At 43.9% G+C, this 13,225-nt stretch overlaps 1 protein-coding gene across 1 annotated transcript in view; it reads right to left on the bottom strand.

Moving 5' to 3' along the window:
• LOC139461900 (tyrosine-protein phosphatase non-receptor type 5-like) overlaps positions 1 to 13,225 on the bottom strand; it is a 51,778-nt gene that overhangs the window by 8,830 nt on the left and 29,723 nt on the right. Inside the window, exons 3-7 of the mRNA XM_071243389.1 lie at positions 8,607 to 8,729; positions 3,687 to 3,851; positions 3,238 to 3,348; positions 2,335 to 2,546; positions 1,771 to 1,857 (exon numbers count right to left, since the gene is read on the bottom strand). Coding sequence (XP_071099490.1) covers positions 1,771 to 1,857; positions 2,335 to 2,546; positions 3,238 to 3,348; positions 3,687 to 3,851; positions 8,607 to 8,729 — 698 coding nt within the window. The remainder of the gene's footprint in view (positions 1 to 1,770; positions 1,858 to 2,334; positions 2,547 to 3,237; positions 3,349 to 3,686; positions 3,852 to 8,606; positions 8,730 to 13,225) is intronic.

Raw genomic sequence — 13,225 nt, 5'->3', positions numbered from 1 at the left:
CAAGGCTTTCTACAGTTACATTATGCTCAAATCAAAAACATTAATTAATTAATTCCAGGTACTGTCATGTTCAGAAGTTTCAGTCCTACTTAGTCCAATATGGCGACTACCTCTGGTTCGTTGGTTTGTTGTTTAACGCCGCACTCAGCAATATTCCAGGAAAATAATCGCGCCTGGACCTGACAATCCAGTGATTGATATCATGAGCATTGATCCAGGCAATTGGGATCGATGACATGCATGAACCAAGTCTGCAAGCCTGACCAACCAATCCCGTTAGTCGCCTCTTACAAGCAAAGTCGCCTTTTACGGTAGAGATGGGTTGCTGAAAACCTATTCTTGATCCTGTTTTTGATCCATTCCCATGATTTGGATCGATATTTTGCCTTTTTCTCCCAAAGGAATCTTTGGCGAATAATCCAGACTGCTTCTTGTCTGGCATTGATGTTTTATATTTAGAAAGGTCAGCCAAAACACTGAACAGGAACGTCTGCATGCTCTGCACCTGGAGCTTGTACCGAGTGCACCAGTAATCATGCAATATTAACCCACCGTCAATCAAGAGCTAATGTCCTAATTAACAGAAATTTCGTGCAGCTTTGAGATTGTACAATTAGGAGAGTTCACAAACATTACACTGCATGTCTTGATACTTGATGGCCCCACACAGAGTGGACTGAGTGTTTTGTTTGTTTGTTTGTTTGTTTGTTGTTTAACGACGCACTCAGCAATATTCCACCTATATGACGGCAGTCTGTAAATAATCAAGTCTGGACCAGACAATCCAATCTATGCAATTTGGATATGAGGACATGCATCAATGACAAGCATTCTTGCGACTGAGTTAGTGAGTGAGTTTGATTTGAAGTCGCTTTGAACGGTATTCCATTCATATGATGGCCTGTCAGCTGTGGGAGGAAAGCCTGAAGTGATGCTGGGCCCCGTTCCTGAAAGCAATCTTAGCGCTATGATGATCGTAACCATATGTTAAAGCATGGGACTTATGATCCCCTTAGTGCTAAGATCACTTTGTGGACATGGGCCCTGGTCTCAGGCATTTAGAAACCCAGGAACATGGGTATGGTGCAGACAAACCAAGAAAGCCTTAGACAACTTGGCCATTCGTGCATCCAAACCATCTTTGTGATCCTATGTTCCTTATCGTCCCTGGCTTCACTGACTTCACCGCTAAACATCATCACAAACAATTGTTGCTAAGCATAAATAATTCAGACTGCCCTTCTGGGACCAAATACATATTTTAACGGTGCCATGAGCACCAAAATAGTAACATTGAGGGGATTCTGAGCTAGTGAGTGAGTGAGTGAGTGTGTGAGTTGGGTTTAACGCCGCTTTTAACAGTATTCCAGTTATATCGCCACATGTCAGCTTAATGTGGGAGGAAAGCCCGAAGTGATGCACCAAAATAGGAGAAAGTTTGAACCTTTACCTTGGGACTTACTACAGTGGTTGTGATGTTACTACAATGGAGAGAGTGAGTGAGTGATGTTTAACACCGCTTTTAACTGTATTCCAGTTATTTCACGGTGTGTCAGCTTAATGTGGGAGGAAAGCCCGAAGTGATGTAGTAGTAAACGTCTGAGACCTACATCACTTCGGGCATTCCTCCCACATTAAGCTGACACGCCGTGATATAACTACAACGGAAGAAAGTTCCGGCGACAAGCAGGGGTTGCCATCAGGGGCTTATTCTGCCTTGGGCTCCCAAGGGGTTAAAACCTCCAGAAACCATCAACAATTAAGAGTTACCTTTCCTTGGGCGGTGTTCCATCCCATCTCGCCAGTTCTGGTGAGGGATTGAGATCAATTGTTAGGGAAGCGTTCGACCCTCGTCGACTGGAAATGTCAGCAATAATAAAAATCAATACAGCAACATGAACAGTTGGTGCAAAACCAGGTTTATTAGGCAGTGAGTGAGTGAGTGAGTATGGTTTTGCGCTGCTATTAGCGATATTCAGCAATATCACGGCAAGGACACCAGAAATTGGCTCCACACATTTTACCCATGGTGGGAATCGAACCCGGACTTTTGATGCAATGAGCGAATGATTTAACCACTAGGCTACCCCAACACTCCTCATACTGTGAGATAACAGCAGTCACTCAATGTAATTACACAACAACATCGGAACTTACAAAGTGTTGAAAATATGCATCATTTAAGAATCCAAAGTAAATTGTGGCTATGAATAACTTCAGTCACATGAAAGTCTAGTGCAATAATTATTCCAACAAAATAACCAAAGCGTAAATGCTCAGGGTGATTTTGCTAAAAGCAATAATTATCAATCATCGTCCGAAGAGGACACTGACCTTTCAAGAAGACCTTTGGCCTTCACCCTCATAGGTTGAGCTGGAATGGTTGTCATGCAGCCCTTAGCAACAAAAACTGGAGTGCCCTCTGGCTGTATAGTCAAAGGGTCCTTCACATCGGGCTTGATTGTCGGGTAGAATATCTGCTGGGTCGTCAGAGGCTCATTCAGCTTGTCCTTCTTATCATTCTTTCTACAGCAGCATAAGTATAGCTGGAAGATAAGACCAGAGGCGGCTTTGTTAATAGCGGTCTCCATTTACCATGTCCAGACCCTGTGTCTTTGTTTGTTGTTTAATGCCGCACTCAGCAATATTCCAGCTCTATGACTGCGGTCCGTAAATAATCGAGTCTAGACCAGAAAATCCAGTGATTGACATCATGAGCATTCATCTATGCAATTGGATACAATGACATGCATCAAAGAGCCTGACCACCCGATCCTGTCGGTCGCCTCTTGCTACAAGCATAGTCACCTTTTACAGAAAGCATGGGTTGCTGAAGACCCACTCTAACCCACATCGTCATTGGTTCCTAATGGCTTGTTGGAAAGGGACAAAACATATTCCAAAATCATTAAATTTGGGCAAGTGAAAAATATGTTTTCAGTAAGATCAGAATAATGAAATCCCTGAAGTAGATGAGAGGTTACAGGTTAAGGTGACATGCAATCCAATAGTGACTGTGCCTGCCATACTGACACCATGAGCAACTCAAGCTAAACCATGACATGACTATTTACCAGGAGGATAAACCTGAGCTACATGATTTGTTGCCATAGCAACATAACAGGCAATTCATCAGGAGGCTGAATCTGAACTATAACATGATCTGTTGCCATGAGGATTAACCTGACGGTAACACACGTAATATTAGTTGCCATGGCAACACGATGAGCTACTCACCAAGAGGATGAACATAAGGAAGAAGATGACACCGGTTCCAGCGATGATGTAGGGGAAGTAGGGCTGTGACCAGATGGGGGGGACATCATATGGATGACTGTAGATGCCGTGCTGTAACACACACATAAATGAAAACACAACCAGCATTCACAAACAAATCCAAAAATGTGATTTTCAGGCATGCTGATGCATTGGTCAAATTACCCCACTTGACAACACTTTACTGCTGTTTAAAAACCCTCAACAAAGTTTAAATTTGTTATTAGCCATCCCCAGAACCTCAATCCCATATAAAAATAGATTTCTTTTAACCATATTTTCTTAGTATAGTGCACACATTTTTTTAAATCCATAATATTGAATTTTTTTTCGAAAGATTTAGAAAACTCATGTCCATCGATCTATCCCAGTATATGTTTGTAATGTTGTCATGCTGTACATGTGCTTACATCCTGCATGATGCGGGTGATGTTGAGCTGCGGAGCCTCCTTCTGGACCGAGGCCAGCATGCCTGGTTGGAGGACCATTGTGGCCGGGATGAGATCGGAGGTCTGGAAGAAGTCATCCACACTTCCTGTTTGCAGGAAGTACAAGCTGATGACATTGCCTGCCAACTGAAACAAGGAAGTACAAGCTGATGACATTGTTTGCCAACTGAAACATGTACAAGCTGATGACATTGCCTGCCAACTGAAACAAGGAAGTACATGCTGATGACATTGCCTGCCAACTGAAACAAGGAAGTACAAGCTGATGACATTGCCTGCCAACATGTACAAGCTGATGACACTGCCTGCCAACTGAAACAAGGAAGTACAGGCTGATGACACTGCCTGCCAACTGAAACAAGGAAGTACAAGCTGATGACATTGTTTGCCAACTGAAACAAGGAAGTACAGGCTGATGACACTGCCTGCCAACTGAAACAAGGAAGTACAAGCTGATGACACTGTTTGCCAACTGAAACAAGGAAGTACAAGCTGATGACATTGCCTGCCAACTGAAACAAGGAAGTACAGGCTGATGACACTGCCTGCCAACTGAAACATGTACAAGCTGATGACATTGTTTGCCAACTGAAACAAGGAAGTACAGGCTGATGACACTGCCTGCCAACTGAAACAAGGAAGTACAAGCTGATGACATTGCCTGCCAACTGAAACAAGGAAGTACAAGCTGATGACATTGCCTGCCAACTGAAACATGTACAAGCTGATGACATTGCCTGCCAACTGAAACAAGGAAGTACAAGCTGATGACATTGCCTGCCAACATGTACAAGCTGATGACACTGCCTGCCAACTGAAACAAGGAAGTACAAGCTGATGACACTGCCTGCCAACTCAAACAAGGAAGTACAAGCTGATGACATTGTTTGCCAACTGAAACAAGGAAGTACAAGCTGATGACATTGTTTGCCAACTGAAACAAGGAAGTACATGCTGATGACATTGCCTGCCAACTGAAACAAGGAAGTACAAGCTGATGACATTGCCTGCCAACTGAAACAAGGAAGTACATGCTGATGACATTGCCTGCCAACTGAAACAAGGAAGTACAAGCTGATGACATTGCCTGCCAACTGAAACAAGGAAGTACATGCTGATGACATTGTTTGCCAACTGAAACAAGGAAGTACAAGCTGATGACATTGCCTGCCAACTGAAACTAGGCGGTACAAGCTGATGACATTGCCTGCCAACTGAAACAAGGAAGTACAGGCTGATGACATTGCCTGCCAACTGAAACAAGGAAGTACAAGCTGATGACACTGCCTGCCAACTGATACAAGGAAGTACAAGCTGATGACACTGCCTGCCAACTGATACAAGGAAGTACAAGCTGATGACATTGCCTGCCAACTGAAACAAGGAAGTACAAGCTGATGACATTGCCTGCCAACTGAAACAAGGAAGTACAGGCTGATGACATTGCCTGCCAACTGAACAAGGAAGTACAAGCTGATGACATTGCCTGCCAACTGAAACTAGGCGGTACAAGCTGATGACATTGCCTGCCAACTGAAACAAGGAAGTACAAGCTGATGACATTGTTTGCCAACTGAAACAAGGAAGTACAGGCTGATGACACTGCCTGCCAACTGAAACAAGGAAGTACAAGCTGATGACACTGCCTGCCAACTGAAACAAGGAAGTACAAGCTGATGACATTGCCTGCCAACTGAAACTAGGCGGTACAAGCTGATGACATTGTTTGCCAACTGAAACAAGGAAGTACAAGCTGATGACATTGCCTGCCAACTGAAACAAGGAAGTACAGGCTGATGACACTGCCTGCCAACTGAAACAAGGAAGTACAAGCTGATGACATTGCCTGCCAACTGAAACTAGGCGGTACAAGCTGATGACACTGTTTGCCAACTGAAACAAGGAAGTACAGGCTGATGACACTGCCTGCCAACTGAAACAAGGAAGTACAAGCTGATGACACTGCCTGCCAACTGATACAAGGAAGTACAAGCTGATGACATTGCCTGCCAACTGAAACAAGGAAGTACAGGCTGATGACATTGCCTGCCAACTGAACAAGGAAGTACAAGCTGATGACATTGCCTGCCAACTGAAACTAGGCGGTACAAGCTGATGACATTGTTTGCCAACTGAAACAAGGAAGTACAAGCTGATGACATTGTTTGCCAACTGAAACAAGGAAGTACAGGCTGATGACACTGCCTGCCAACTGAAACAAGGAAGTACAAGCTGATGACATTGCCTGCCAACTGAAACTAGGCGGTACAAGCTGATGACATTGTTTGCCAACTGAAACAAGGAAGTACAGGCTGATGACATTGCCTGCCAACTGAAACTAGGCGGTACAAGCTGATGACATTGTTTGCCAACTGAAACAAGGAAGTACAGGCTGATGACACTGCCTGCCAACTGAAACAAGGAAGTACAAGCTGATGACACTGCCTGCCAACTGATACAAGGAAGTACAAGCAGATGACATTGCCTGCCAACTGAAACAAGGAAGTACAGGCTGATGACATTGCCTGCCAACTGAACAAGGAAGTACAAGCTGATGACATTGCCTGCCAACTGAAACTAGGCGGTACAAGCTGATGACATTGTTTGCCAACTGAAACAAGGAAGTACAAGCTGATGACATTGTTTGCCAACTGAAACAAGGAAGTACAGGCTGATGACACTGCCTGCCAACTGAAACAAGGAAGTACAAGCTGATGACATTGCCTGCCAACTGAAACTAGGCGGTACAAGCTGATGACATTGTTTGCCAACTGAAACAAGGAAGTACAGGCTGATGACATTGCCTGCCAACTGAAACTAGGCGGTACAAGCTGATGACATTGTTTGCCAACTGAAACAAGGAAGTACAGGCTGATGACATTGCCTGCCAACTGAAACTAGGCGGTACAAGCTGATGACATTGCCTGCCAACTGAAACAAGGAAGTACAAGCTGATGACATTGCCTGCCAACTGAAACAAGGAAGTACAGGCTGATGACATTGCCTGCCAACTGAAACAAGGAAGTACAGGCTGATGACACTGCCTGCCAACTGAAACAAGGAAGTACAGGCTGATGACATTGTTTGCCAACTGAAACAAGGAAGTACAAGCTGATGACATTGCCTGCCAACTGAAACAAGGAAGTACAGGCTGATGACACTGCCTGCCAACTGAAACAAGGAAGTACAAGCTGATGACATTGCCTGCCAACTGAAACAAGGAGTACAGGCTGATGACATTGCCTGCCAACTGAAACAAGGAAGTACAAGCTGATGACATTGCCTGCCAACTGAAACTAGGCGGTACAAGCTGATGACATTGTTTGCCAACTGAAACAAGGAAGTACAAGCTGATGACACTGCCTGCCAACTGAAACAAGGAAGTACAAGCTGATGACATTGCCTGCCAACTGAAACAAGGAGTACAGGCTGATGACATTGCCTGCCAACTGAAACAAGGAAGTACAAGCTGATGACATTGCCTGCCAACTGAAACAAGGAAGTACAAGCTGATGACATTGTTTGCCAACTGAAACAAGGAAGTACAAGCTGATGACATTGTTTGCCAACTGAAACAAGGAAGTACAAGCTGATGACACTGCCTGCCAACTGAAACAAGGAAGTACAAGCTGATGACATTGCCTGCCAACTGAAACAAGGAAGTACAAGCTGATGACATTGCCTGCCAACTGAAACAAGGAAGTACAAGCTGATGACACTGCCTGCCAACTGAAACAAGGAAGTACAAGCTGATGACACTGCCTGCCAACTGAAACAAGGAAGTACAAGCTGATGACACTGTTTGCCAACTGAAACAAGGAAGTACAAGCTGATGACATTGTTTGCCAACTGAAACAAGGAAGTACAAGCTGATGACATTGTTTGCCAACTGAAACAAGGAAGTACAAGCTGATGACACTGCCTGCCAACTGAAACAAGGAAGTACAAGCTGATGACACTGCCTGCCAACTGAAACAAGGAAGTACAGACTGATGACATTGCCTGCCATCTGAAACAAGGAAGTACAAGCTGATGACATTGTTTGCCAACTGAAACAAGGAAGTACAAGCTGATGACATTGCCTGCCAACTGATACAAGGAAGTACAAGCCTACTCCAGTCAAAGTTGGTATGAGATTATTAAACAGTCAACCATAACTGGATATTACATTTAAAGACAATCAGTGCATGAATAAAAAATCTGTCTATTTAGCTATCACTATATTTCATCAACAACCCGACCTGTTCTTCAAGGGTGGAACGAGTTTTCATTTAAACAGCCATCTGCATAATGCTACCCTGCGCCACAGGGCCATATGACACAGTTGAACCAATCAACTCAACTCGAAAGGATGCATGGGAATCAAGCACGTTGAGATGCCCAACGCTAACACCATATTCATGTGTGCTTCACACATTGTACCCATGTCGGGAATCGAACCCAAACGCTGTGTGAACATGAAAACAAATATTTGTGAGATTATTTTTTTTAAGCAAAAATGTTTTTTTATGACATCAATGAAAGAAGCTATTAATGTAAACTAATAGTGGGATAGAAAAACAAGCTCCTCATTTTTCCCACACCTGGTCTTAAACACAATATTGTTTATCTAGTCTTTGAGTGAGTGAGTGACTGAGTATGGTTTTACGCCGCTTTTAGCAATATTCCAGCAATATCACGGCGGGGGACACCAGAAATGAGCTTCACACATTGTACCCATGTCGGGAATCGAACCCGGGCATTTCGGCGTGTCGAGCGAACGCTTTAACCACTAGGCTACCCGACCGCCCCTTCTAGTCTTTGAAGACAACTTGATCAATAATGTAGTGTTTTAAGACATAATATTCTCTCCCATATATTCTGCAATAATTAAACACTCACACTGATGCGATCTACTCTGATATTGTCAATGGGCCAGTTGAGGACTCGAGCGAATGCCTGACGTAAGCCACTCACAGCACTGTCAATGGTTCTGTTGGGGCTCTTCACTGCTACACCCAGTGTCTGCAAGAGAAAAAATAAGAATTCTGGGTTAGACAAGGCCTCTACCACTAGTCCAGAGACAACCAAAATCTTGGTGGATTCCCCCCTCCCCCCCTCCCCCCCCCCCCTCTTCACTGCTACACCCAGTGTCTGCAAGAGAAAAAATAAGTATTCTGGGTTAGACAAGGCCTCTACCACTAGTCCAGAGACAACCAAAATCTTGGTGGATTCCCCCCCCCCCCCCCCTCCCCCCCTCGAAATGTTGTTATTTAGGAGAAATCCATACAGCTTTAAACTTTGAGGTGTTTCGTTGTTGTTTTAACATCACAACATGTCATTTAAAAACGAATTAAATCAAAATCTTTGATTTTAACCAAAATCTTTGTGGATTCCCCCCCCACACACACACCCCCCACACACACACCCACCCCACCACACCCCCCACCCACCCCAAACGAAATGTTGTTATTTAGGAGAAATCCATACAGCTTTAAACTTTGAGGTGGTTCGTTGTTGTTTTAACATCACAACATGTCATTTTAAACCGAACATGTTAACGTAATGTTACACATAGCATTGCTTAATCAATGAAGAAACCCCCTCAAATTCAAAAACAGAAAGGGTTTGTCATTACACAAAATGCATTTTTAGCAAATTCTTTTTGCTGTGCACATAATCCGTGCAGTGATGCAGTCAGAAGTGGTTATCACTCATTCACCACTTCAAATTCGGTAAAATTAACAAATCAAATTTGATCATCCTTCAATGGCATGGTAGAAGGAGCTGCCATTAACCACACGACTGAAATGAGGTGAAGACTACCTGATTCAACTCATGGTGTCTCTGTGATTATTAGCTTTACAGGGTATTGTAACTTGCACAAGTCACCCGAAACAAACTTAATTGAAGCAACTCGGACAGCAATCTCATTAAAATCAGATCTTAGTTCTCGCTACCACTAAACTAAGATCTGACATCCAGTTTGGGGTCACGTCAGAACGACCTTTCACCCGACCAATCAGAGCGTCGCTTACCAGATCATGAAAGTGACAGTCGGATGTGATTTCTTGTCTGCAACCCCGAAAATCTTTTACACAGGGTATTCCGAACGATAGTCACGGGGTTAACGACTGAATCCATACAATCTAGACCATCTATTAGCCATTCCAGAATGTTCTTATGTTCAGGTTTCAAATCTTTAATCAATAATTTGTCAAAATATGTTTCGAAGCGTAGTTGCCAATTTGAAATTAGTGCCGTAAAACACGAGGAAGCTGCCTTCTGATTGGCTAATGTCGACTTCTCGTCAGTCATTCCATTGGTCTATCAAAGTTCGCGCAAGGTCGGTCTGACATGACCCATAATGGGATGTCCTCAGATCTTTGTTTAGCGGTAGCGAGAACTAAGATCTGATTTTAATGAGATTGCTCGGACAGAAGCCATGGTCAACATCAGCAGTGACTCCTGAAGAGAAGGGCTTCACACTCATACAGCCACACAAAAATAGACATAATTTATTATTTAATACAACTTCTTTATTTTACTGTAAAGGCAACGTTTCGGTATAGATCCTCATACCGTTGTCTTGCTTGACATGGTATAATGATCTATAAGGATCTGTACCAAAACATCACCTTTACAGTAAAATAAAGAAGTAAATTGTGTCTACTTTGTCATCTGTCACCTTCTAAGAAATATCTATCAAACAAGCAACATCTGGATAGCATCATTTGGGATGTGCAAGAGATATTGTGTGGGTGGATGTGCAAGTGGTATTGTGTGGGTGGATGTGCAAGAGGTATTGTGTGGTTGGATGTGCAAGAGATATTGTGTGGGTGGATGTGCAAGAGGCATTGTGTGGGTGGATGTACAACAGGCATTGTTTGGGTGGATGTGCAAGAGGCATTGTGTGGGTGGATGTGCAAGAGGCATTGTTTGGGTGGATGTGCAAGAGGCATTGTGTGGGTGGATGTGCAAGAGGCATTGTGTGGGTGGATGTACAACAGGCATTGTTTGGGTGGATGTGCAACAGGCATTGTGTGGGTGGATGTGCAAGAGGCATTGTTTGGGTGGATGTGCAAGAGGCATTGTGTGGGTGGATGTGCAAGAGGTATTGTGTGGGTGGATGTACAACAGGCATTGTTTGGGTGGATGTGCAAGAGGCATTGTGTGGGTGGATGTGCAAGAGGCATTGTTTGGGTGGATGTGCAAGAGGCATTGTGTGGGTGGATGTGCAAGAGGCATTGTGTGGGTGGATGTACAACAGGCATTGTTTGGGTGGATGTGCAACAGGCATTGTGTGGGTGGATGTGCAAGAGGCATTGTTTGGGTGGATGTGCAAGAGGCATTGTGTGGGTGGATGTGCAAGAGGTATTGTGTGGGTGGATGTACAACAGGCATTGTTTGGGTGGATGTGCAAGAGGCATTGTGTGGGTGGATGTGCAAGAGGCATTGTTTGGGTGGATGTGCAAGAGGCATTGTTTGGGTGGATGTACAACAGGCATTGTTTGGGTGGATGTACAACAGGCATTGTTTGGGTGGATGTACAACAGGCATTGTTTGGGTGGATGTGCAACAGGCATTGTTTGGGTGGATGTACAACAGGCATTGTTTGGGTGGATGTGCAACAGGCATTGTTTGGGTGGATGTGTAAGAGGCATTGTTTGGGTGGATGTACAACAGGCATTGTTTGGGTGGATGTACAACAGGCATTGTTTGGGTGGATGTACAACAGGCATTGTTTGGGTGGATGTGTAAGAGGCATTGTTTGGGTGGATGTACAACAGGCATTGTTTGGGTGGATGTACAACAGGCATTGTTTGGGTGGATGTACAACAGGCATTGTTTGGGTGGATGTGCAAGAGGCATTGTTTGGGTGGATGTACAACAGGCATTGTGTGGGTGGATGTACAACAGGCATTGTTTGGGTGGATGTGTAAGAGGCATTGTTTGGGTGGATGTGCAACAGGCATTGTTTGGGTGGATGTACAACAGGCATTGTTTGGGTGGATGTGCAAGAGGCATTGTTTGGGTGGATGTGCAAGAGGCATTGTTTGGGTGGATGTGTAAGAGGCATTGTTTGGGTGGATGTGCAACAGGCATTGTGTGGGTGGATGTACAACAGGCATTGTTTGGGTGGATGTGCAAGAGGCATTGTTTGGGTGGATGTACAACAGGCATTGTGTGGGTGGATGTACAACAGGCATTGTTTGGGTGGATGTGTAAGAGGCATTGTTTGGGTGGATGTGCAACAGGCATTGTTTGGGTGGATGTACAACAGGCATTGTTTGGGTGGATGTGCAAGAGGCATTGTTTGGGTGGATGTGCAAGAGGCATTGTGTGGGTGGATGTGCAAGAGGCATTGTGTGGGTGGATGTGCAAGAGGCATTGTGTGGTGGGATATCTTCATATGTGCAAGAGGCATTGTGTGGACTCTAGTGGAGTAGAGGTGATGATGAAGTCTATTTGGATTGGGACTGGGGTAGTTTCAGGCTGCATGGAGTGGAGTGGTGATGCACTTCTAACAAGATGTCCTCCAACAAACCAGACAATCTAACAAATACATAAACCCATATATATACCAAGAAATGATTTTCTGTTTCAAAAGTGACAACTATCACTCTCAAAGCAACAATATATGCGACAGGCAGTAACAACTACTGTAAACAGCTTTATTTCTGCGCCGTGAAAATATTGCGAATACGACACCAAAGACAATACTGCGACGAGATATTTTTGTGAGATGCTGTGTTGAGATGACCTCTCGATTACCAAACAATAGACGGCTTCTCTCCGAAGATAGTTAATCTGAGTTGGCCGTAAAATTGACCGGAAGGGATTGCGACCAATTATCAAATATGATAATTGACTCAACTCAGTGTCATGACTGTGAGTTTGAATGCAAACAAAATTGTGGACAAAATTGCAAAGGACACTGACGCAATCAAGCGAGGTTGGAAGAAGGCAGGATTACTGTGAGGTAACAGTGACACTGACTGGTCTGTTTACACTGTCATTTGTGATTTATTGTGTGACCATTCTGCATTCATTTGTGTTTTTAACTTATTGAGTAACTTGTGGTTCTGGTTGATGATTTCAACATTTGATGACGTGTTGCAATGAATAAAGTATGTATGTATTATTTATACTTATTTTTTGCGTTTTTAATTTTTGCGATTGAGTCTCGTTCGCAAAACTCGCAATAATAAAAAGGTCGCAAAAAATTCCCTGTTAACAGAAACCATATCACTGTCATAAAAAGACACCAAACTAAACCACCTTATTGCACCAGAAATACCACAGACCACAAGCCGACACATGGGCTTTCATTGCCTGACAATAGTTGTCAGCAAGAACTCTCTGCACTGAGCAACATCACAGACAGGACCAAATTGTCCCACAATTACACACCAGGCCCTTCAGCCATTTGTTGTGTCCGTATCCACTGCATATTTTAGTTCGAGCAAGACTAGCCTGCTACCTAATCCCATTATACCCCTATAATCAAGTCATGTCAG

The sequence above is a fragment of the Haliotis cracherodii genome, unplaced genomic scaffold (assembly GCF_022045235.1).
Source record: "Haliotis cracherodii isolate W230 unplaced genomic scaffold, xgHalCrac1.p SCAF_15, whole genome shotgun sequence".
NCBI lineage: Eukaryota > Metazoa > Mollusca > Gastropoda > Lepetellida > Haliotidae > Haliotis > Haliotis cracherodii.
Note: the sequence above shows the minus strand (reverse complement) of the source record. Positions and strands in the feature narration are given on the sequence as shown.